Source organism: Megascapheus bottae, chromosome X (assembly GCF_031878675.1).
Source record: "Megascapheus bottae isolate mThoBot1 chromosome X, mThoBot2.hap1, whole genome shotgun sequence".
In the NCBI taxonomy this organism is placed as follows: domain Eukaryota; kingdom Metazoa; phylum Chordata; class Mammalia; order Rodentia; family Geomyidae; genus Megascapheus; species Megascapheus bottae.
Window position 1 is genome coordinate 23,986,809 of NC_143547.1, and position 26,576 is coordinate 24,013,384.

A 26,576-nucleotide genomic window follows, 5' to 3' on the forward strand; every position below is an offset into this window, starting at 1 on the left:
GCAGGACCTTAATTAGCCATAGATATAAATTTGGAAGTAAGTAATCCTGATTCTAGATTTGACTTCAAAAGTTTCAATATTCCAACTGGGGTGGCTCACGCCTGTAATCCTAGCTACTCAGGAGGTTGAAATCTGAGGATCGTGGTTTAGATCCAGCCCAGGCACTAAAGAATCTGAAATTCTTATTTCCAATCAATCACTAGAAAATGGGAAGTAGGGCTGTGACTCAAGTTGTAAGGCAGCAGCCTTGAGCTGAAGAGCTCAGGGACAGTGCCCAGGCCCAGAGTTCAAGCAACATGACCCCCCCCCAAAAAAAATCAATGATCAATTTTCCAAATGTCTCAACTTCTTCGAAAATTGTTCACATCTCTTTCTTTAGGGTTTTTCTCTGTTAAGTATATACAATGAATAAAAAAAGATGGAAACTATTCTTTTGTTTGTTTTGTTGGTCATCGGGCTTGAACTCTGGGCCTGGGCGCAGTCATTGAGCTCTTCAGTGAAAGGCTAGCACTCTAACATTTTGAACCACAGTGTCATTTCTGTTTTTTTTTGTGTGTGTGGTTAATTGGAGATAAGAATTTCATGGAATTTCATGCTCAGGCTGGCTTTGAACCTTGCTTCTCAGATCTAAGCCTCCTGAGACGCTAAGATTATAGGTGTGAGTCACTGGCACCCACCTCTTTTATCTTTTCTTTTCTTAAGGGGTACTGAGGATGGGCCCCAGCACCTTGTATACGCTAAACATAAGTGTTACTACTTAGTTCTCAGGCCTGGAATTTGTTCTTAAGGGAATAAAATTCTAGCGATAACTACAGGCTTATTCAATTCAAAACCATCTGATGGGGCTTTCTGGTGGGTGGAGGTGGAAAAGGGTGTGAAATTCTGTGGTTAGGTTAATTTTTGTTTAAAAGTTTTACATGAGATTGAAAAAGATCAATGTGTACCAGTAACTGGGGCTTGAATTCAAGGTCTGGGCAGTGTCCTAGTTTTTTTTTTTTTTTTTTTTTTTTTTTTGCTTAAGGCTCTACTTCTAGAGCTGTATCTCCACTTCTAGATATTTGATGGTTAATTGAAGATAAGCGTCATACATATTTTCTTGCTTAGGCTGGCTTCAAAATGTAATCCTCCTATCTCAGCCTCCTGAGTAGATAGGAATATAGGTGTGAGTCAACAGAGTCCATCTGAAGGAAATTTTTTTTTAACCAGTCCTTGGGCTTTCTCAAGGCTAGAGCTGTATCACTTGAGGCACTGTACCTCTCCTGGCCTTTTCTATGTATGAGGAATTGAACTGGGGTCGTTTTTTTTTAAATGTATTTTAAAATGTATACATGGGTTACACTTACATTCATCAGGTAAATGGGTACATTACTTCTCGAACCTTGGTACTCCTCATTTTTTCCCCCTTTCCTTCTCTCCACCCCCTCTGAACTGGGGTCTTTGTGCATGCTAGGTAAGCACTCTACCACTATGCCAAACTCCTGGCCCTAAAGACAATAATTTAAAAAGTGGTCTTACCTCCGGCTACAAGTCCAGATTCTCCTAATTGAATAGCTACTCCAAATCCTCCAAGTTTAACAGGTGCTGAGTTTTCTTTGGAGGCGAGGAGAACACAGTGGGGCTAGAAAAAAAACAGGAACACAGAAAACAAATCCAAGGATAAGGATTAATTGAAGTTAATTCATTTTTAATTTTTTATGAAACTGAGAAACATGATCATACTGCTTTAAAATTTATGAATTATTGTGAATACTCAAATTATTTCTTCTCTCCTCACTTTAGTTCTCCAAAGACATACCTGCTATAGTTCATATCTTTTAGGAATTATTTGCTTCTAGGACTAGGAGACAGTGCTAAGAATGATTCAGAAAACATGGGATTGTCTAGGAAATGCAAATACATTTCTGTTTATGAAAATTTTTCTTCCATTGACTGACAATTGATATTTACTTCAGGAAAAAATGTTATACTTCCTGACTATGTCTTGAAACCTCTGTGTTTACCAACAGGGCTACTAAATTGTGGCTCTGAGGGGATGCTGATGGACCTTTCTTTGTCCACCCTCTCCTATCCTTTCTTTGTTCAAATGGATGTCTGCATTCTGGCTTTTACTGAGCCTTATCCAAGGGAATTAAATGCTTTCCTTTGGCATGTAATGTCTCTGGACCTGCCTTTTCTCTCTGTGGAGTGGGAGATGATGAAGGAGAAGGGAGAAAGGAGATTCCCTGATGAGCCTAGATCAGGAAAGACAGACCTGGCTGGCCAGGTCTTCCCAAGTACCCCATACTTTGTGATCACAATAATGAACCTTTGTCATCTCTCCCATTCTGTGAGCTTGTTGGAGTTGGTGTCAGGCACACAATTTAATTGTAGGGACCGTTAATGTCTGCTCAAATATAGTGCTCCCCAATATGCCTAATATTTCATCTGATCTGCTTTCCAAGCATGGGCTAGTAAAAAAAGGCAAATATCTTTTGTTTTTGCCAGTCCTGGGGCTTGAACTCAAGGCCTGAGCACTGTCCTTGGGATTTCTCAAGACTAGAACTCTGCCTCTTGAGCCACACCACCACTTCTAGCTTTCTTTCTATGTATGTGGTAAGGAGGAATTGAACCCGGGTCTTGATGCATGCTAGGCAAGCACTTTACCACTAAGCCAAACTCCCGCCCCCCCCTTTTTAATTTTTGGATCTACCTCTCTTTACAATTGAACCTCGTTAGGCATACCTGCACTGTTTCCTTCTATACTTGTAATCTTTTTTTTTTGTCGGTCGTGGGGCTTGAACTCTGGGTCTGGGTGCTGTCCCTGAGCTCTTCTGCTCAAGGCTATCGCCCTACCCCCTGAGACATAGCACCATTTCCAATTTTCTTTTTTTTCCCATTTCTGATTTTCTATATCTCATTTATAATGTGATGCAAGTCAGTTTTAGATAACCTAATTGTTGGTATGGAAAAAATCAGTCTAATAAAACTGAGTTGGTATACCCAGACTGATGTTTGATAATAAGACACAGAAAAGGGGGTAATTCTTATGATGCCCAATGAGAGCACCAGATTCTTCTTTCAAATCTGTTCTGTTGCCATCCAAAGAAGGCCTTTACACAGTCTGGTATCAAGAAAGACAAGGGCTTGTGTACATGTATGTGTACACAGGAAGAGAAAGAACGAAGAAGGGGCAGGCAAGTTTAATGAATGAGTAGTGAGCAAGCTATGGCATGACAAAGAAGAGAAGAATCAATGGAAGCTGTGGATGTAGCTCAGTGGTAAAGCTCTTTCCTAGCATGCAGGAGGCACTGTGCTCCATTCATAGCATTGGAAACAAAAGGGCTATGAGAGAACAAGCAACTATTTACAGAAATCAAAGGGTAATGACTATATGAAGAACTTTCAGTTGTTCCAAGGACATGTGGATGATAACAGTCTAAAAATGAAAGCAATAGCCTTACTATGATTCCAGTATGGGACACAACAAGTAATGAAACCTGGGGGAAGATGGCGATGATATAGAAAGAATGCAACTTAGCTTCAGAGTCTCTTGTTTAGAAATCTCTTATGGAAATTTTTTAAATCACTTTCTTAGTGAGGAATAGAGACTTAAGCCAGAAGCTTCATAGTCTATTGACTATATTTATGTTGAACCACGTCTACTATAATCAATGTAACTTTCATCTCAGCATAGATCCAGTCATTCTAAATAAATCCTGAAGTGAGAGTCATAAAATTGAACTTAAGGCAGAAGACAAAGAAACACATAGGTACAAATTAATAGCATGCAAAGCTACATACCAGGGACCGGGAGTTTGGCCTAGTGGTTAAAGTGCTTGCCTAGCATGCATGAAGACCCGGGTTCGATTCCTCGGTACCACATACATAGAAAAAAGCTGGAAGTGGTGCTGAGGCTCAAGTGGTAGAGCTCTAGCCTTGAGAAAGTCCAAGGACAGTGCTCAGGCCCTGAGCTCAAGCCCAGGACTGGCAAAAAAAAGCTACATACCATTAAAGGTTATAAGAAGAAATTAAGGTGATGAGGAGATGCTACATGTTTAGTGACTAGAGAGATGCTATTGTATTGGAAGGTGTGTGAACAGAGACCAGAACAAAGTGGGAGAGCAAACCACACACTGATCTCTAGGCAAAGACAAAAGGCAGTAAAGACAGAAGCATTGGGAGGATTGGTGGGTTTGGAGAATTAGAAGGAAGGGTGTCTAGAGAAGGAGGAACAAAGGACAGCATGATAGAACATGTGATCTGAGATGATTCAAAGTTCTATCATCTTGAAGAGGAAAATCACAAAGCCATGATCAAACTTTTGGATATTATGCCAAGTGAGACCAGAATCTTTAGAAAGCTCGGGGCAGGGGATTATTCTTTAGTAAGTGACGCAGGAGCCCAAGAGCCCAAGAAAGAAGACCAGTTAGCTGGCAACTGCAGTTGACTAGACAACAGAAAATGGGAACACAGACTGGACTAAAGTGATAGAAGCTGAGATGACAAGAAGTGGTCAAATGACATTTATATTCTCAAGGTAAAGAAGCTGCCACTGGAGAAAGAGATGACTCATGAATCATCAGTAGGTTTTTGTCTTTAGCAACTAATTAAAATTGAGGATGCCATTTATTGAAATGGAGAATGCTGTGGCAGTTTTTGGTGAGGGGGGAATCTAGGATCTAGTTTCATACTGACAGAGATCATAAGAGATGAAGCAGAGGGGAGGCTGGGATTAGGGATGCAAATCTGGAAATCAACTGCATGTTGACATTAAGAGAAGTCTCAAAGGAATGATTACACATGGAGAACAGGATGATGGGGATCATTTAATAAAGGAAACAGAATGCCCAGATGGTGAAGCAAGAGGAAAATCACATCTTGTATCCCAACACCATGTGGAGAAACTTTTTTTTTTTTTTTTACAAAAGAAGGAATGTTATAACAGTGATGATGAAAGTTGCAAAGGTCAGTTACGCTGAGATCTGAGAACATTAATTAGGTCTGGTGACATGGAAATCACTGTGAGGGTTGTGATGGCAATACTCTCCATTGGACCAGGTTCAGGAGGTGATATGAAGAGATTATGTGGAGAAAATAATAGACATATTTTATATTTCAAAGGTTTTTTGTGTCAGGAATGGAGAAATGGGGTGCAACTTTAAGAGTCTAAAGGAGTTTCTTTTGTTATTGGTGGTGGTGGCTAGGGCCTGAGTGCTGTCCCTGAGCTTTCTTGCTCAAGGTTAGCACTCTACCACTTTGAGCCACAGGACTACTTCATTTTCTGTTGGTTAACAGGAAATAAAGAGTCTCAATAGATTTTCCTGCCTAGGCTGGCTTTGAACCATGATTCATAGATCTCAACCTCCTGAGTTGCTAGGATTACAGACATGAGCCAATTGGCACCTGGCAAAAGTTATTGTTTTCTTTTTTAAATTACTAAAAATTTACAAGTAGAGGAAAATAGATAAATAAACCTCCACATACCTGTTACCAAGCTTTAACAATTACTGGCATTTGGCCATTATTATTTTTGTTTTAGTTTAATCTGCTTACTGTTTCTAAAAAAAAACCCTAAAAATAATCACAGCCAGGTTCTGGTGGCTCACACTTGTAATACTAGCTATTCAAGAGGATGAGATCTGTGGACTATGGTGAGACTCTTATCTCCAATTAAGTACCAAAAGGTTGGAAGTGAAGCTGTGGTTCAAGTGGCAGAGTACCAGTTTTGAGCAAAAAAGCATAGGAACACTCTCTAGGCTCTGAATTCAAGCCATAAGACTGAAATGGTACCCCTACAAAAAAGCATTACTGATATTATCTTAATTCAGTATAGGAAGACCATGACATGGGAATAATTTCTGACATAAATCCAGAAAAAAAACACAGAAATTCATTGCTTGTGCACATAGTTCATATGCATTGCTTCTTATGAAAGATCAAAATTGCATATGTATATGTAGATGTTTATGTATATGTATGCATATACATATCCTAAAATCTTGATACAGCTTCAAATTGCATAGTCGTAGATTTTTTTTTATTATTTCCAGAAGAAGCCTAAGGCTTCTCACATTGAAGAAAAAAAAGAGGAAAAAGAAACCTTGCCACCACATGTGAATTTAAAAAAAAAAAAAAAAAAAGAAGAGGACCCAACCAATTGTACCGCGACCGGATGGAAGAGCCCAGCTGACACAGCCCAGCTGAGTCTCAGGAAGCTTGGGGTTTACTCCTTTTAACTCAGGAAAGCCTGAACTGTAAGTATTCATTGATTTTTAAAAATGACATAAATGAGCTTTTGTTTTAGTTCAAATTTGATTATATGAGCAAACTGAAACCTGATTTGTGCTGACAAGGCTATTCTGATACCAGCAAATCTTGGCTTTTAGAGCAAACTGCTTGAATGACACTTCTGGATGGATTTCAAATGAAGCTGCTTTTTTTTAGCTACTCTTAAGTTCTTTAGGATTTCACGATCAATATAGTCACATTGTTTATATTGCATTTGTGTAGTATTGAAAAGATTTGCCGATGAACTGGAATCAATTAGCAGTTAGTCTGAGACATTAAATTTTAGTTCTAAGTATATGTGATAGTATAAGTTATCTATAATTTCTTGACTTCATTATGTTGTGTCCATGTCTCAAGTAATGATATTTTGTTGGTTATTGTAATTACCAGACTAACTGAATTGTAAGTTTGACATTTTGGAAGAATAGTAAAAGCAAATAAAATATCCTTGCGTTAATTCATATAACTAAAAATTTAAAATTTGACACCATGAAGTTTAAGAAAAAAGTTAATATTCTACTAATAGTATTACTTTTAAAGTAATATGCTTTCCAATTTTGTTCTATACACAGCCATTAATGAACTATTTGAAGGATGGCCTGAATAGATTTGATCATTACTGAGTCAAATTAAATACAGTGAAAGAAAGATTGCTACTGTCATCAAATAGGTAGGTAAATCAACATAGCAATATACTGTTTATATAAAAATGCCTAAATTGCAATCTAAACTCTTCTGCTTATTTGGAGCCACTGACAAAAACATTGGGATGGGGAAGATGGTGGCCATGAGAGGGTTGTAGTCACTAACACAGCATGGAAAACTTAGTTATGGCATTTGCCAAGTTATAAACACTATGTACTGAATGTGATCATATCAATATCTAATATATGTTTCACAAGTAAGGTCTACTTAGTCCATTATATGGACTTATCTTCAGTGGCAATTTCTTCACATATCAAACAAGTAGTTTTTGAAATATTAATAAATGACCACAAGAACAGTGACATTGTAATGCCCCAAGGACATGAAAGCCAGCCACTATGTTTAAAACAGAATCTAATCTGCTGATTCATGAAAAATTGAATGCTAATAATATAATACAGGGTAGTACCTGATATGCTATGACTATGAAAACAAATGCACTGCTTTTGCTTTATGCTGTTCAAGCTTGAGACCAAACAAAGCTAGCAAACTTTATGACTGGACTTGTCCAACAATTATCATTTTACTTGTAGATTAGGGCTGAGGAAAATAGTTTCAGTTCTGGGAACATCTTGAATGTGGCTATCTGGCCTAGAAGAAAGCTTGATAAGATATGCTTTGAGAGGCGCACTAAAAATTCAGATGATTTGTGATTCTGTAAACTCTGGATTTATTTACTTAATGAACATAGAGGATAACACTACACTTCTAAAGAAGCATAACTAAATGGCCTAATCGTTCTTAAAATACTAAGGTGGATAATGTCAAAGGAATCAAGCCAAAATACTACTAAATGAGGAAATAGTGATCAGATGTAGTAAGGAGTAAAATTTCATGAAAAGGATCATGAACTCTCAGTCAGATCTAGGAGTCCTAACTTGGGACTCTGCCATTTAAGAGCTATGTGGCAGTGGGTTCACTGACTCTTGTAATTACTTTAAAGGTTACAGATGTGTTTGGCCATTTAGTTCAGAGATTCAATTCTAACTGTACTTTAGACGCTATTAAAGGAAACTAGACCCCGGGGCCCATTCCAGACCAATTACATTGGAATATATGGTGAAGGAGCCAGGCATTGATGCCTTTAAAAGCCTTCAAGGAGACGATATGGCCAGAATTGAGCACTAGCGAGAATCCCTTCCACAAAGTGTCCAATTGGTAACCTTGAAAATCTCCAGAGGTATGGTATCTATTGACTTACAAGATACATTGTATTCTAAGAATGTCCTCAGAATAAGACAATATCTGCTCTGCCAGTTGTTTCCTTCTTCCTTTCTCCTCCTTCTCTTTTTGCTACAGCACTAGGAACTAAACTTAGGTCTCTGAACTCTTATGTTTGAACCATATACCTCCATCCTCTTTTTCTGTTAGTTATTTTCTTGCTAAGGTCTCACTTTATGCCCAAATTGGCCTGGACTATGGCTTGTACTTGTGCTTCCCATGTCACAGCCACTGTACCCAGCCATTGTGCTTTTCCCTATAGCTGGAATAATGCGCATGTACCAGTGTCATTGGCTGAGCTAGTCTCGTGAACTTCTTTTTGCCCAGGCTGGCCTTGAGCTGCAATGCTCCAATCTCTGCCTTCCAAATAGCTAGAATTACAGTCTTCAGCCACCACATCCAGCTCCTGTGAAGTGCTCAGGGTAAGTTGCTTCTATGACATGATTTGAGCTCTTCTTCCATTTAGCCTATGGCCTTTTCAAAGTGAGCTTCTGAGGGTGAGCAAACACAACACTCCTGGGAAGACCCAGAACCTGATCAGCGGTAACAAAGTTCATGTAAGAAGACACTGTACCTCCACAAATGTGATCAAAGTAATGGTTAATTTTTGTGGAAGCTGCTGTCAAACTGCTGATACAGTAAATACAGATTTTTTTTCTCAAGTAGCTAAAGCCTTTCTAGTACTTGTACATTTTAAGAGCCACATGTAAAACCTTACATATAGTTCTACCAAGTTCCCTCTCTCACGCAACAATACTTACTGTCCTAAGCAATGGGTATAAAGAAGCAAACCAAACAGATTTGATTCTTAATGCCAAGGAGGTTTAAAATCTAGCACAGAGGGAAAAAAAGACACTATTTACATATCTTTCTAATCATTTCACCTACCCAAACACTCAAAGTCACCTTACTCCTTGGGTCTCAATCCCTTTTTACTGGTGGGTAGGATGTTTCTACCTGAGCCTTAGCTTCACTGGCCAATGCAACCAACTCACCTCCTTTTTCTCTTCCTTGCAATGCAAAATGCTTTTAAGTTTAATTTTTTGGCAGCCTGCCAATCTTCCTTGTTGTCCTTTCCTTTTAGGTTATCAAATCACAAGAAACATGCCTGGGTGTTTCAACAAACTTTGCAAAATCTGTTTGCCTGCAGTTGAAATACAGAACAGCCAAGCCACAGTTCTTTTTTCCTACATTAGTGTCCCTTTCCCCATCTCCCTCACTGGCCTACACTGTCGAAGCCTAAACTGTGGAGACAGGCTCTCACCAGGGTTGTCAGAACTTCCTTTTCATTAGCCACTTTCACTTCCTCAAAATCCAATCCCTCCTTGCTTTCTACCTGAATGCTATCCTCTACCCAGTTTCTTCTAAATCAAATTACAAAAGGGTAGGAAGAAAGAAACAAAACAAAAAGGCTACATTTTTCTGAAGTTTGTCTCTGTTTATGAACACTGATGCAAAACATTATAGTAATTAAGTTCTGCTTTACATTATAATAAATTACTATTTATTATTATTATCATTATTTTTATTACATTTATACCAGTAACAACGCTTGAACAGGGCCTCATATTCTCAACTTGGCTTTTTCCACTGATAACTGGGTGATCGACAACTTCAACCACACTTCCAGACCTGTACTTTCTTGGTTATTTTGGAAATGGAATCTTGAGGACTGGCTTCATGCTATGATCCTCAGATCTCAGCCTCCTCAATAGCTAAGTATATAGGCATGAATCATTGCTACCCGTCCTGCTTCTGATTTATATAACTGCATTCAGGATTTGAATGCATATTCCTATGAAAATATTTACAGAGAGCAAGAGGTATATTCACATTTGTTTTTCAAACATTATGGAAGTGTAAGAAATTTACTAAAATGAGATTAATTAACAGAGGTTTTATAAAACTAATTTTGGCAGTTCTGGATATAGAACCCAGGACCTTATAAAAAGCTAGAGAAGCACTCTACCACTGAATTATACCCCCAGTCCCAAGCCAATTTGTATTAGCTCTTCATTAAATGCAAGGATTAGGTTCTTCAAACACATATTTTCATAATGAAATAACAGGCCTCGAAAATTTGTCTTTGATCACATAGTTATGTTTGATTCTGAAATCACATCTGTCTTTATGTTCTATCTGTTGAGAGGTCTCTGTAGGGAAACAGGGCAGTTGTTATAAGAAAGGTATGTCATGAGAAAGAGTATCAATGTTTGTGAAGTTATGCACCTTTTATCTGGTGAATATAATGTAACCCTTCTATTAATCACAATAAAAAATCTTTTTTCAAAAAAAAAGGGTATATGGGGACTGGATTGGGAGTTTGGCCTAGTAGTAGAGTGCTTAACTAGCATGCACGAAGGCCCTGGATTCGATTTCTCATTAGCACATAAACAGAAAAAAGCCAGAAGTGGTGCTGTGGCTCAAGTGGTAGAGCTCCAGCCTTGAGAAAGCCCAAGGCTCCGAATTCAAGGCCTAGGACTGGAAAATAAAAAAGGTATGTGCTGAGATCTGCTGGGATCTCTCTTTTGTCTTCTAGCTGTTCATGACAGATTTTCAAACTGAGTTCTTCACAGCAGCCCAGTGCCTAGTTAACAAGTAGCACTGAGAATATTCTCTACTGCCATGATCAAGTAAAATTAATGTACTATTTCTTAGAAGGTTCTACCAAGAGTCTTAAATTATATAACCCAGGGTATGTTTAAGAATCAATCTGTTACTTTCAAAAATCTTGGCCTGGGAGTTTGGCCTAGTGGTGGAGTGCTTGCCTAGCATGCACAGAGACCAGGGTTCGATTCCTCGGTACTATCACATACATATAAAAAGCCAAAAGTGGTGTTGTGGCTCAAGTGGTAGAGCTCTAGCCTTGAGAAAAGCAAAGGCCAGTGTTCAGGTCCTGCGTTCAAGCCAGGACTGGCAAAAAAGTCTTGTATCAGAAGTCCTGTTTTCAATGTGCATTTTTATCCCATGCTTCTACGTCAGGAGTAGCTCTGTGGCTGCTGCTTGTTAGGATGCTTTTTTTATTTTCTTGAGTAGGTCATTGGGCTTGAACTCTGGGCCTTGGCCCTGTCATTGAGCTCTTCAGTTCAAGGCTATCACTCTACCACTTGAGCCATAGGGCCACTTCTGGTTTTTGGTGGTTAATTAAGAGATAAGAGGCTCATGGACTTTCATGCCTAGGCTGGCTTTGAATCCCAATCTTTAGATCTCAGCCTCCTGAGTAACTAGGATTACAGGCATGGGTTCTTTCTTTTTTCTTAAACATTGTTCCAAGAGTCTATGTAAGAAGCAGGGTGCTGGCTCTCATGGTCTGTCACATAATAACGGTATGTTCTTGTAGGCAAATGATTTTAATCTCCCATACTTGGTGTTCGGCAGAGAAAGAAGAAAGAACTCTCTTCTTTATTCTCACTGTGGAATGAGAGATCAGCAAAGTTTATCTGCCGTACACTATGTGGCAACATCCACCGCAATGAATAAATGCCACAGATGAGGGAAACTGATGCTTATCTTTGAAAAATATGAGCTGCCATTTCTTCTTACCTCCCATTCATACCTGTAAACAACTTCCTTAAGGAAGTTCAGTTATTTTCATGTGACAAATAAAACCAATCTGCAACACATACCACACAGCTAGGAAAGGTTACAGTAAGATATTCTCAGAGATCCTACTGTATTTACTGAGGGTTTTGTAATAAAGTAATACTACTGCATACATGGTGTACATGTCCAAATGGTAGAAGGTGGGATAAAAGTAAAGTGTCTCACAATGTCTGAAGTCATTCATTATTCATGCTTTGAGTTAAAGTAGCTGTTATTAACAATTGACACAATAGCTTGCATTCTGTTGCAGGAAAAAAATATCTGGAGACATAAGGACTACCACAAGGAAGAATCCATTTAGCACCTTATTTTGACCAGCACAGAAGACAGCCAGTGAGAAGTCACAGTACAACAATGACAACTACTTCAGTTGGAAGCTGGCCTTGCTCTTCCCATAGAATGCACTTTCTAACTAATTACACCGATCAAGTCTCAAGAAACTTCTCAGGAACCCTAAATGATACTGATACTAGCTGTCCCATGGATGAAAAATTATTATCTAATGTATTAGCAACATTTTACTCTATTATCTTCATTGTGGGACTTGTTGGGAACATAATTGCCCTCTACGTATTTCTGGGTATACACCGCAAAAGAAATTCCATTCAAATCTACCTACTTAATGTGGCCATTGCAGACCTTCTACTTATTTTCTGCCTTCCTTTTCGAATAATGTATCACATTAACCGAAACAAATGGACACTAGGTGTGATTATTTGCAAGGTTGTGGGAACATTATTTTACATGAATATGTATATTAGCATTATTTTGCTTGGATTCATCAGTTTGGATCGCTACATAAAAATTAATCGGTCTATACAGCAACGGAGGGCAATAACGACCAAACAAAGTATTTACATTTGCTGTATAGTATGGACAGTTGCTCTAACTGGATTTTTCACTATGATTATTTTAACACTTAAGAAAGAAGGGCACAATTCTACAATGTGTTTCCATTATAGAGATAGGCAAAATGCAAAAGGAGAAGCCATTTTTAACTTCATTCTTGTGGTAATGTTCTGGCTTATTTTCTTACTAATAATTCTCTCATATATTAAGATTGGCAAGAATCTACTGAGAATTTATAAGAGGAGATCAAAATTTCCTAATTCTGGTAAATATGCCACTACTGCTCGGAATTCATTTATTGTTCTGATCATTTTTACTATATGTTTTGTCCCCTATCATGTCTTTCGATTTATCTACATTTTTTCACAGATTAATGCATCACCTTGCTATTGGAAAGAAATTGTTCATAAAACCAATGAGATCATCCTAGTTCTTTCATCTTTTAATAGTTGCTTGGATCCAGTTATGTATTTCCTGATGTCCAGTAATATTCGCAAAATAATGTGTCAACTTCTTTTCAGAAGATTTCAAGGTGAAGCAAGCAGAAGCGAAAGTACTTCAGAGTTTAAACCAGGCTATTCCTTGCATGATACATCTGTGGCAGCTAAAGTGCAGTTCAACTCTAGAAACACCTGATGCCAGCATAGTAAAAAAAAAAATAGAATCCAGCATCTTTATGCCTTGAAGATTTGAAATGTGATGAATTGAATAGCCATTGAATTTATGAAATGCACATCTCCTCAAAGCTCCTTATGTATGTGATATTTCATTTGCTTTATTGTAAGAAAGTTCCAGGCAAAGAGAAGCTTACACTCATCACTAGATTTTAAACCTGTACGTAAAAACTCAAAATATATTGGTACGCTAACACTCTTAACATGAATTAAAAAGGTATGTGAAATTCATGGCTTTAACAACAAAATTAAAGGAAATGCCAATATTTCTCAGTTACTAAATGTAGTTACTAATATCAACCACTTAGTATTAATTTTAAAGTATATTTGAAAGTAAAATGACTCATGAATTTATGTGAAATGTCAAAAAAAAGTATCTAGGCCAGGTTCTAGTAGCTGTAGTCCTAGCTAATAAAGAGGCTGAGATCTGAGGATCAAAATTCAAAGCCAGCCTAGGTAGGAAAAATCTGTGTGATTTTATCTCCAATTAGCTCTCGGGAGAACCAGAAATAGACCTGTGGCACAAGTGGTAGAGAGCTAGACTTGAGGGGTGGGGGAAGGTCAGGGACAGGGCCCAGCCTCTGAACTCAAGCCCAGGACTGGCATACACACAAAACTTATCTATGTTCATTTGTCATTTAAAAGGCTTGTATAATTTGCTACTGTATTTATTTGTCTAAATCTCTATTAACAGAAAGAATAATAAAATTCTAATAAAAAGATATTACTCAGTATTATTGCTTAATAAAAATTTAAATACTGTACAGGAAAAATTAAACAGAGACATAGAGAAATTGAGCCTTACTAGTTGAGTGCAGGTGGCTCATGCCTGTAATCCTAGCTACTCAGATGGGCACAAGCAACAACAACAACAACAGTAACAACAAAAACAAAATCCCTTGCGCCTTACTTACAATAGACTTAGAAACAATTCAGTCTAGGGACACGTTGAAAGAGGGAAATAAAAGATGTGCACATTTTGTGATCCAGCACAGCTAGAATGCTTCTTAAAACTGAAATAGAAGCTGGGCATGGTGGCTTACATCTGTAATCCTAGCTACTCAGGAGGCTGAGATCTGAGGATCACGGTTCAAAGCCAGGCTTGACACTAAAGTCCGAGAGACTCTTATTTGCAATTAGCCACTAGAAAACTGAAAGTGGTACTGTGGCTCAAAGGTTAGGATGGTAGCCTTGAGATGAAGAGCTCAGGGACAGCACCCAGGCCTAGAGTTCAAGCCCCGCAACCGCCAAAAAAATTCCCAAAAAACAAAAACAAAAAAACCCCTAAACAACAAAAACAACAAAAAGCTGAAGTTGTGCTTTCTGAGAAATCCATGTTAAAAAGCAGAAAGATTTTTGTTAGGGCTGAAGGTATTTTATTATCATTTTTTGAAAGTCCTAGGCCTTGAGTTCAGGGCCTCAGCATTGTCCTTGGGCTTCTCAAGGCTAGAGCTCTACCACTTGAGCCACAGGACCACTTCTGGCTTTTTTCTATGCATGTGGTACCAAGAAATCAAACCCGGGTCTTCATTCTGCTAGGCAAGCACTCTACCACTAGGCCAAACTCCTGGCCTGAAGGTATTGTATTAAGAGCTGTCTTGTATATGATTAGGATTTGTTAACCATATTTCAGTAGGTGCCTATAACTAATTGAATAAACAATAGATGTAAGATAAAAGTTTAGAAATGAAACATTTGAGGAAAAAACTGAAACTTGGCAAAAAATTGTAAGTTTCAGAAGAATGTAATAAATTTATTTTTATCATTTTTGCCTGACAATGTTAACAAATGACATTCAGCACTGCTGTGTGTGTGTAAATAATGAAAATTTAAATTACATTATAGGTGAAACACTTTTAGTTCTACAACTCTTTGTACTAAATATGCAGTATAAATGGTTAAACTATATGATGTTAAGTATTAGTTTTAATGACCATTAAATAATGACTAAATAAATTAAATAATTAGTTTTAATGACCATTAATATAAATATGAATATACTCATAATTCTGAAAGTGATCCGATCTTGGCTGAGTGCTGGTGGCTCAGGCCTACAATCCTAACTACTCAGAAGGCTGAGATTTGAGAATGACAATTCGAGGCAAGCTCAGGCAAGAAATTCTTTGATATTCTTATTTCCAATTAGCTATCAAAAAGCTGGAAATGGAGCTATGGCTCAAGTGGCAGAGCACTAGGCTTGAGAAAAATAGCTCAGGGACAGTATCCAGGTCTGAGTTCAAGCCCTAAGATTGGCTTGTGTGTGTGAACAGATACACTTACACAGACACATACACAGACACACACACACATACACACACACACCATAATATTTGCAATAAATTTTGGCAAAAGTTAATCTACCTGTGGTTTCATATTGAAGCATGGACAGAAACTTCTCTTAGAAAATGCCTTTTAGGTAAACTGAATCCTGAGATTGCTTCTAAATTTTTAGGAAAATATGCTAGAGATTCAGCAAATTTAGAGCTATTTATTATATATGATGTTTTCTTTTTTGCTGAACATTGGTATATGCAAATAAAAAGCACTATTCATAACCCTACCAACCCAAGGTTTAGTTCTAGAAGCATACAGAAGGAAATTTAGAAGTATATATGTATCCTCACTTAGCAAAATATCTTCAGAACAATTTCTTTTTTTGCCAGTGCTGGGCTTGATCTTAGGGCCTGAGCACTGTCCTTCAGCTTTCTCTCTCAAGGCTAGCACTCTACCACTTGAGCCACAGCACCACTTCTAACTTTTCTATGTATGTGGAACCAAGAAATCTAACTCAGATCTTCGTGAATGCTAGGCAAGCACTCTACCACCAGGCCAAACTCCCGGGCCTGGTTTCTAAATACAATGTCACATATGCCAAAGCAAACGAGTGCAAAACCAGTGAGACAGCGGTACTCAATGCTGAGTGTTGCTGTAAATTTAGGAAAGGGATTCTATGCAAAACCAGGTTGGAAGATGGTTTAATTTGTATGATTCTATAAAAGTTTTATTTTTCAACTTTAAAAATCATTTAGATTAATCTTGCTAATACAAAAGTAAAACTAATAATTAAGCAAAACCACTGAAAAGTATCCACAAGAGAAAAAGAACATGAAATTGTTTTTTTCAACAGGCAACCTGGACACTGCAGAAATTTATCAATGAGCTAATTATTTTAAGCAATCTGAAGTACAAATCGAGCATCCCTTATGTGAAAGACTGCAATCCAAAATGCTTTTAAAGCTGTAATGTTGGGAGTGTTGCCTAGTTGTAGAGTGCTTGCCTTGCAAGCACAAAGCCTTGGATTCTTTGGTAACCCCCGCCCCCACAAAGCTGGAAATGGCACAATGGCTTAAGTGAAAGAACACTAGCCTTGAGCAAAAAGTGTCCAAGGACAGTGCCCAGGTCCTGAGTTCATGTCCCAGGACTGGCAAAAATATTCTGTAATATTTTCAAGTTTTAGACTTTTGGCTTAGGGATGTTAAATCTGTAGCGCCTATGCAGAAATTCCAAAATCAGAAAAATTCCAAATCTGAAACATTTTATTCTAAGTACTACATACTTAACCTGGCAAGAAAAACTGATACTACCAGATATTAAAATATATTTCTAGCTTTTAATAAGGAAAACATTGGGGAATAGTAACAAGACAAATTATCAGTAAAACCCAATATGCATCTCTAAGTAGCCCTTGGACAGTGAGGATATGTCATGTGAATGACTCAGAATAGAAGGGCCGGGAAGAGAATATGTCATGTGAATGATTCAAAATAGTAGAACCAGGAAAATGCTGGGGGGAGGCCTAAGGTTCCATTAGTCATAATGTGCTTGACTTTTTCAAAGATGAGGTAAAGTGTAGTTTTGAAAAGCTTTCTGGGGGACTCCAAGATAATATCCTCCCTGAGAAAATCAATCACCAAAAATAGAGGAAACATCCCCCAAAATGACAGGAGGGATGGGTTAAGTAATGCTTTAAGATAAAAAGTCAATTTAAAGCTTTATCTTGTATCACACCAAAACAATTAGAATTAAAAGTTCAATGTGAGCAAGGAGACAATGACAAGATGCAAGTAGTAGGTAGGTGCCTGTCTTCTGTAGATGGTTAAGAATTTTGTCCTCATGAAACAACAGACTCTCTACAGATAGAAGTCAATAGAAAAGACTTAGATATTTAGTCAAAAGCAAGAAGCTAAAAAAGAAGCAAAAGCACAAAGCAAAAAAAATATTAACAATCGATATAACACTTAGTAGAGAACCTTTCATGTCCTGCAGCAACAAATACCATATAAATGTGTTGAGAAGCTTGTATTTTTGGACCAGAAGAAAGCACTTGGAAGTTTGACTCTCTGAATTTACATCAACTCAAGTGAGAGAGAAACTATAGTACACTCCCAAGTTGGCTTTTCAGTGTTTTTTGTCATAGTTGAGTGGATCAGCTATTTGGGGATGAAAGACTTGTTGGACTGGTTGGGTGGTTGTTAGCAGTAAGCGTGGACCAGGCAAGAAGGTACAAGGTTTGTCCTGAACTTCTGTTCTCTTATTTCTAGCTTCCAAGTTCATATGCAATAGAATGCGAGGTAAAGCAAGCATTTATTTGCTTTTCATTGTGTTAAGTGCTTCAGCACCTCATTTAGTCCTCACTGTCCTGTGATGCAAGCAGTAGGTGGATTTGTTGTTGGAAGAATACAACTTGGTGAGCTTCTATTCCATAGACATTGTTTCCGCTGAAAAAATGCTTTTCATTTGTGTCTCCTATCCAATCACAATCACAATGGTGATCACTGAGATGTCTTTAAAATTTTTTTTGCCAGTCTCAGGGCTTGAACTGAGGGCTTTCTCAAGGCTAGAGCTATACCACTTGAGCCAGAGCACCACTTCTGTTTTTTCTGTGTATGTGGTACAGAGGAATCGAACCCAGGTCTTTGTGCATGCTAAGTGAGCACTCTACCATTAGGCCAAATTCCTAGCCCCTCTGTCTTTTGTATGCTTAAGTTTCCATTAATATGTATTGGGGGAAAAATGTGTTGTTTATAATTTATCCAAATTGTAAGATGTCGATTAATCCAATAACATTATGTGCATGAATAGAAAATGCACAATGATAGAAAGAAGGACATCGCCCCATTTGTAAGGAAATGGAAAGACCTAGAAAAAATTATATTAAGTGAAGTAAGCCAGACTCAAAGGAACATAGGCTCAATGGTTTCCCTCATTTGTCATTTGGGCTCTCCTAGCAGAGATTTACAATAGAGCAAAACCTAGGCCATATAGTATGACACTAAATGAAAGGCCCTCCAGGATATAGAAACAAAAGTCATATAATGAGTGATTGTTGTCCTTAATGTACTATGTTATCTCTCATCTCTTTTGCTGTTCCTTGGTTATCTTATATTGTTACAGTATTTTACCTTGTTATCTGATATATTTTATATATGCTTATTTGGTTATTTGAAATCGGATAGGGAAGGGGGGAACAAGATGAGGAGTGGGGGTGGGGCAGGGGAGGGAAATGGGGACCAAGACATGATAAAGAGTATCATTGTTTGTGAAATAATGCACCTTCTCTCTGGTGAATATAATGTAACCCTTTTATTAATTACAATAAAATATATGAAAAAAAGAAAAAGCACAATGAAACCTCTTGGTATGACAATATATGTTTAAAAAATCTATGCATTGTTAAGACATTTGGGTCCTCTGAAAGCCTTTCATGAGGGAACACGAAAGATAATCTAGCACAAATGCATATGGGTGGAATAGAAGACAAAAATTGAAATCAAACTAGAGTATCTTACTCTAATTAGTTTTGTTCTTAGACCATGAAAACCATAAAGAACTATCATAAGATGAGCTCTGGGAAAAGTCTCCAATTATTATTTGGATGCAGATGTTGGTGCATAAAATATCTTGCTCTAATAAGCAAGTTATTTCAGTATGGAAATCTCAAACAAACATTTTTTGAAGAAATAAAATATTTCAAAGCTATAAAAGAGAGAAAAAAACCCACAAAAATAGGCAGCTAAGTACCTATCACCCCAAATTGAATAAATACTAAAGTTTAGCCTTAAACATTTTCTCACCCATCATGTACTCAGTCAGCTCAAGGTTTACCTCACAGTATCCCCCCTCGCTTTGTAAACTGGCATATTATCATTCTGATATATACTTTTGTGCTCTTGTAACATATATGTATATGTATAAATATGCATAACAATATGCATTTTGTTTTAAAAATTTATAGCTTCATCTTACTATTCTATCCCTTTGCAACTTTTCTTTCTTTTCTTTTTTTGTTTTGGTTGGTTGTGGGGCTTGAGCTCAGGGCCTAGACACTGTCCTTGAGCTCTTTTGCTTAAGGCTAGTACTCTACTATTTTGAGTTGTAGCTCTATTTCTGGTTTCCTGGTGGTTAATTGGAGATAAGCATCTCCTGGTATTTCCTGCTCTGTCTTGATTTGGACTGTGATCCTCAGATCTCAGCCTCCTGAGTAGCTAGTGTCCAGCTGCGACTTTATTTTATCAAATTACATTTATCTATGTTGCCTTATTTGTTCATTTCCATTGCTGCAGTGTTTCACTGCATGAATAAAGAACAGTGTGTTTCTTAATTTCCCCTACCAGTGGATACTTAGGTTGTTTCCACTTTTGCCACTCTTAGAAACCACACTCAAGTGATTTTATTTTCTGTATTCCCTGGGCCATGTGTGTCTGTGGTGTCTGCTTTGTTCAAGTGTATGCACTTCTTTAGCTTGGCTTGGTTTTGACAAATTGATTTCCAAGGTGACTTTCCTATTTACATACCCATTCCACATCTGGTGGACACAAATGAGCTGTTCTTTATCCATATTCTCACTAATGCTTGGTTTTATCACACACTAATTTCTGTTAGTCTGATAGTGTAAAATGGCATCTCCTTGTGATTTCCACTTGATTTTCCTTCATATCCACATCTTTCCTTTTTTTGTTTTTTCCAGAACTTCCTATCCTTTAATTTGGGGTGGGGGGACTGGTGAATGTAGGGCCTGGGCACTGTCTTAGAGCTTTTTATTTTATTTTTTTTTGCTCAAAACTCACACTCTACTACCACTTAAGCCATAGCTCTACTTCCAGCTTTTTTTTTTTTTGATAATTGGGTATATGGGTCGGATGGAATTTGCGGGTCAAGCTAGCTTTGAACCGCAATCCTCGGATCTCATTCTCCTAGTTAGATAGGATTAAAGATCAGAGTCATCATTGCCCAGCAATTTTTTAGTTTTTATCTTTGGGTTCCACCTTATCTTTATTTCTTTTTTTTTAAAAAAACAAATTGTTGATGCAGTTCATTATATATTTGGACCTTAATCCTTTCTTGTTTATGTGAGCTAGAAGTAACTTCTACAAATAAGTGCTTATCTTTTACTTTACTGATGGTTTGTTTTGCCAGGCACACCGTAAGCAAAACAAAACAGTTTTCTAATCAGTGAGCCTAGATAAACACAGATCATTTACTATTCCTCAGGGATTAAAGAATTTATAAATGAAATTATCTTTTTTGTTGTTGTTGCTGTATTAGAATTTGAGCTCAGGGCCTCACACTTATTTAAGATAGGGTGTCACTCTACCACTTAAGCGATGTCTCTAATCTTAACTTTTGCTGGTTATACTGGAGACAGTCTAGCTAAATTTTTTGCCTGGCTTGGCCTCCATATCTCAGCTTCTTGAGTAGTTAGGATTATAGGTATGAACCTGTGCCCAGCTTTAGTTGACAGTGTAGGACTGGAGGCATAGCCTAGTTGTAGATTATCTCTCTAATAAGTATGATACCCTAAGTTCAAACCTCAGTACCACCAAATTAAAAAAAATTAGACAGCTTAGCATTTCAGCTATGAATAATGCAAATATGAAAATATATGTTTTCTGAGTGTTAAAACTATGAAACCCCCAAACCTGTGTACAGATGTGTAAAAGTCTGAGGCAGGATGCCTCATAATGGAACAGATGACCTCGTTAAGTGTATTAACATTTTAAAGAAAATAACTGGCTGTTCATTAGTAGGTAAAGGAAAATCCAGGAGGCAAATGACAGAAATGAGAGGAGGTTTGGTCACAAGGCCAGCTAGGGGTAAAAAAGTTATAGATTCCATCTTAATCAACAAGCCAGGGGTTGTATCATATGGCTGTAAACTTAGCTATAAGGGAGGCAAAGGCAGAAGTCTGATGCTCCTAGACCAAAGCTAACCTAGGCAAAAATTTGAGACTTTGTCTGAAAAATAACCAACTGGTTGGTATTTTGAGATTGATATTTCTAGTAGTTTCTATAAATATGTCTGCTTAAAGAAAAAAAAGGTCTATTGGCGTGACTCACGTGATTGAGTGTCTGCCTAGTAAGTGAGAAGCCACCCATTCACTACCAATACTATCAAAGAAGGGGGGACTAAATGAGTTATGAAGTGGCTGAGGGTATAGTCCAGTGGTAGAGCATGGAAGAAGCCATGGGTTTGAAGCCAGCATGGAAACAACAGCAAAAAGATCAACAGACACGTCCTACAAGTAGGAATCATTCACTATGTTTAGCCAACCATTCAAATGCCAAGAAAAGGACAGAAAAAATACACAAAATGAAATGGGCAGAGGGTTGAAGGAAATATCAGACCTAGGGAGACACAGAGGGTTTGGAACAAATGAAGTAGAAGCAACTCCAAAAGGGTAATTCAGAACTAGTATTAATTCATAATAGCAATGTCCAGTTCAGGAGAGGCAGCAAGTTTGTTCCATTTCACACTAGATGGACTCCTACTCTGAAACTTGAGCAAATGGAAGAAGAATGTGTGGGCACCTGTTGAGATGGTGGAAGGAGATCTGTGAATGCACAGCCCATCCTTGGCTTTGTTCTGTGTAATCAAGTGTGGCCTGTTGGTCATCATTGCGAAATGGGGACAAGATATCGCTACCTTGGTAGCATGAACTAAGAAGGGAATGCTCTCACTGTACCATGTCCTCTTTTCAATTTGTGTCCAGTAGCAAGTTTTTAAACCAGAAGTTCTTCATGTCTTCCATGAATACTGCTGGTGTAGCGGTTACATAGCCAGTTCCTTTCTGACAGTTCCTTTCTACATTTCCTGCCTCTTCTGGTCTCTTGTTAATTATGGAGGTTTTCTAGCATCTGTGGCCCCTGCTTTTTTCCATTCCCGTACTCAGCAGTATCTCTTTCTCTTCCCCAATTCAGTTTTTTTCTATTTCCTTTTCTCTTTTAAACACCTTTCTCATAATGTAGTACTTTCTTTTCTTCTGCCCCCCTTTAGAAGCAGAAATGCTCCATATCTATGTGGAAATTCAGTTTGTACTCAAAAGAAAAAAAAAGCTGTTTCAAAAACAACCACGTTCAGCTGGTTGCAAAGGGAACTGACAGGTTTGCATGCATGTTCATATTCAGTTCCCCTTTGTGGCCAGTGAGGCTTGAAAAACACAGGAACACATAGGGTCAGCTTTTGTGGGTATAGATTACAGGGTTCCAGATATCTCTTGCAAAGAGGGAGAAGACACAGCTAAGTAAATAAATGTGAAACTTATAGACGAATAATTTGGCATTTATGATCCCGAAGATATTGAATTCTTGAGTAATGAGTATAGCCTAGCAGGATATGGTAGAAAGTGTCATGATCATTTTGATCATCTTTTATATGCTTTCAGACTGTAGTGTTGATGATACTAATGAATTTACTCAAGTCTCAGATTCGATCATAAACTGTTGGAAGTAGCAGAGGCAAAATTCTAGTTTCACTAAAAAGTAGATTAATGTTCTGGAAACATAACAGAAAAGGAGAGGCCCTTTACAGTGGATAAAATACACAAAGGACATAGCATGAATTCAGGATACATTAATATGCCTGTCCACAAAAGAACCAAAACAACGCAGTAGCTTCAAGATATAAGAAGGAACCAGTAGGTGTCAATTTGCAGTGTATTACTCAGCTAACAGTGAGTAATTTAGGCATATGTACTTAATTGATCATTAAGGAAAGAGCCAATTCCTTACACTTTTATGAAACAAAAACATAGCAGTCTAGTTAGAATATTAAAATTGTAAACATATTAGAAGAAATGTACTAGATTAGAAGTGGCCCTAAGATCTCTAATACTCCTCTCGTCTCCAGGTAGTCTATTTCCCCATTCTTTGAATCTGGGCAAGTACTGAGATATACTTTGACTGATAAAAATATGGTGGATATTACAGAGATGTGAGCAAGGCTTTAGGAGCCTTTCAGTTGCCAGTTTTTTTCTGGTTGAACCTTGAGACCATCTCACTTCAAATAAATATAGAATAAAAGATTATAGAAAATGATAATCAACTTGCCCTACTACCCCAGGTGCACTCCAGATGTGAGTGAAGACACTTTGTACCATTCTAGCCTCAGCTGAGCTGTCAGATGACTAAATTGTCTGCATGACCTCAGGTGAGACTCATAAAACTGTTCAGCTGAGTCTGGAACAAACTGGACAGTGAATAACTGAATAATTGGGCATTAAAACACCAAGTCTAAAGGTGGTTTGATATGCAGCAACAGATAAATGATGTATATAAGATGTAAATGAAGAAAATATATCTAATGCATTAGTACAAAAGTGATAATGAATATATACAGTTCTTTCTGTTAGTTGTTTGAGGATTATAGAATTTTTAAACAAGAGATAATGCTTTAAATTATTTTACTAGTTGTGTGTGTATATGTGTATGTGTGTGCATGTGTGTGTGTGAGAGAGACAGAGAGAGAGAGACAGAGAGAGAGAGACAGAGACAGAGACAGAGGCAGAGACAGAGACAGCACAGATAGCGGGGCAACTGAAGATTATTTAGTAAAAAAGCATGTGTTCTCAGAGATGAAGCAAGCATATGCTCCCCCTGATGGAGAGAGCTGAACAATGAGGCTAGAGGGAGTGTTTTAAGATCAGCATACGTGTCAGGCTACTAGGAAGAAAGTCAGAATATAAGAAAAAGTTAATTTCTCCTATACTTTCTTCAAAAGTTAAAATACACTCTAAATTAGTTACTAATTATCATTTTCATCATAAGCCTTTAAATATTATTTGACTTTTAAAACTATATCCATCAGCTTTGATTTTTTTTGTCAGTTTGGGGGCTTGAACTCAGGGTCTGGAAGCTGTCCCTGAGTTTTTGTGCTCCAGGCTAGCATTCTACCACTGTGAGCCACAAAGCCACTTCTGGTTTTCTGGTGGAAAATTGGAGGTAACAGTCTCATAGACTTTACTGCCTGGGCTGGCTTTGAACTGTGATCCTGACATCTCAGCCTCTCAAATAATTAAGATTACAAGTGTGAGGCACCAGCACTCATCTGTTTTATTTTTCTTTTGTTTGAAGATGAAAAAGAAACCCCAAAATGGTAGCAAACTTTCACATATTAAAACAACAGACTTTCTTTTTGTCACCAGGATAATTATAGCTGGGAATACTTTTTAGAAATATGGTGATAATCCCTAGTATGAAACAAAACAAGACACTTATACAGGTAGATGAGTGGTACTGGGTTTCATCTTAAAGACAAAAATCCCTTGTCTGTACAACTGCTCTTATTCTATCATATTTAAAGTTATTTTAGCTACTAATATAAAAAGTTAGAATTTTATTACAGTTCAAAGAAACCGCAACAATCCTAAATTCTTCTACTTGCTAACGTTCTATCTGCAGCTTCACAAAAGTTTTAACCAGAGCTGGTAATATACTTCCCCCTACTGGCCAAAGCTCAACCAAAGGGTGCTTAGAGACTGAGACATTGTTAAAACTTAACAAAGGTTTCTTACTCTTTTACTTTTCCCCCCTAGATTATCTTGGAGAAATGAGACTGTAGAGAATTTATTATATAGAAGCTTTAACACTTGGTAGTTTTATTAAAGCAACATATTTTACACTGGTTTTCATTGGGGGAAAAAGGAAGTGGAGGCAACATGAAAAATTTAGTAACTATATACCACATGTAGTGACATTAGGATAATCACAAGAAGAATTGTTTGAAGAAAATCCCTAAAATGACTACTTCTAGTCTATCATATCCCTATCCATCAAACACTACCAAAGATGCAATATTAATAAAAAAATACTCATTCAGGCAAGAATCAACCAACAAATGGCAAAATCTACTGGGTGAAAGGGAAACAATATGTTTAGTCTCAAGATATGACAGTCAGATTACTTACAGATTACAAAGGGATAAGGGTAGCTTCATAGTATAAAGTTGACAGAAATTAACAAATTTCTGGACTGAAATCTGGAAACAGTAATTTTGGTCACTGGTCACTGGGCATACTTGGACATCTGGTTCAAACCAACAAACTGGATTCTATATGTGCTATCATATATAAATGTCAATATAAAGTAGCAGTTAAGAATGTGGGGTCTCTCTAGTACCAGTGGCTCACGCTTGAATCCTAGCTATTCAGGAGGCTAAAATCTGAGGATCGTGGTTTGAAGCCAGCCCAGGCAGGAAAGTACACGAGACTCTTATTTTTAATTAACCACCAATAAGCCAGAAGTGGAGCTGTGGCTCACGTGGTAGCGTATAAGCCTAGAGCAAAAGAGCTCAGGGACAGCACTCAGACTCTGAGTTCAAGCCTCAGGATCAGCATGGCAAAAGACTACTTGGGTCAAACACAGACCTTCCTATATACCAAATGTATTATCATGGTGAGTTATTCATGCTCTATGGGGCTATATCTACCATCTACAGAATAAAAGCATCTATACCTCAGGGCATATCTTACAGATTATATGAATGAAGGTACATGTATATATAAAAGATGTCTGAAATTTCTTCTTATTCATTTTTCTAAGTGTTTCACGCAAAGTTGTTATTTTAGTGTTTGAATAAAAGAAAATATAGACGTCTAGACCAGTATAAGAAGATCTCAAAGAGCTAATTTTTCCTTATCTTCCCTTGACATCTTTCTCCTGCTCCTTTGTTGTGGTGCAGAAGCTTGAATTCAGGGCCTTGACTTGTGCTCTTGTTTAGCTTTCTTGCTCAAGGCTGGTGATCTATTCGTTGAGCCATACCATCAGTCTGACTTTTTGCTGGTTAATTGGAGATACAGTCTCATTGACTTTTCTGCTTGCCTTTTGGCTTTTCTGCTTCAAAAATGAGATGATCCACATCTCAACCTAAGTAGCTAGGATTATAAGCATAAACCACCAGCATTCATAACTTTTCCCATGTTAAATAAGGATACAATATGGCATAGAGAAAAGACTTAGCCTTAAATAAATTAAGCTGGGTAGA

The 26,576-nt window shown here is 37.6% G+C and overlaps 2 protein-coding genes across 13 annotated transcripts in view; one reads left to right on the forward strand and one right to left on the reverse strand.

Annotated features, from left to right (window-relative positions):
* Cask (calcium/calmodulin dependent serine protein kinase) overlaps positions 1-26,576 on the reverse strand; it is a 348,085-nt gene that overhangs the window by 115,283 nt on the left and 206,226 nt on the right. For all 12 annotated transcript variants that reach the window (XM_090326444.1, XM_090326441.1, XM_090326450.1 and 9 more), the window contains exon 6: positions 1,516-1,618. In XM_090326444.1, the coding sequence (XP_090182570.1) occupies positions 1,516-1,618 (103 nt within the window). The remainder of the gene's footprint in view (positions 1-1,515; positions 1,619-26,576) is intronic.
* Gpr34 (G protein-coupled receptor 34) lies at positions 6,066-13,999 on the forward strand. Its single transcript, XM_090325642.1, has 3 exons — positions 6,066-6,233; positions 6,840-6,937; positions 12,047-13,999. Exon 3 carries the CDS (start codon positions 12,151-12,153, stop codon positions 13,279-13,281), a length of 1,131 nt encoding a protein of 376 aa, XP_090181768.1. The 5' UTR covers positions 6,066-6,233; positions 6,840-6,937; positions 12,047-12,150; the 3' UTR covers positions 13,282-13,999.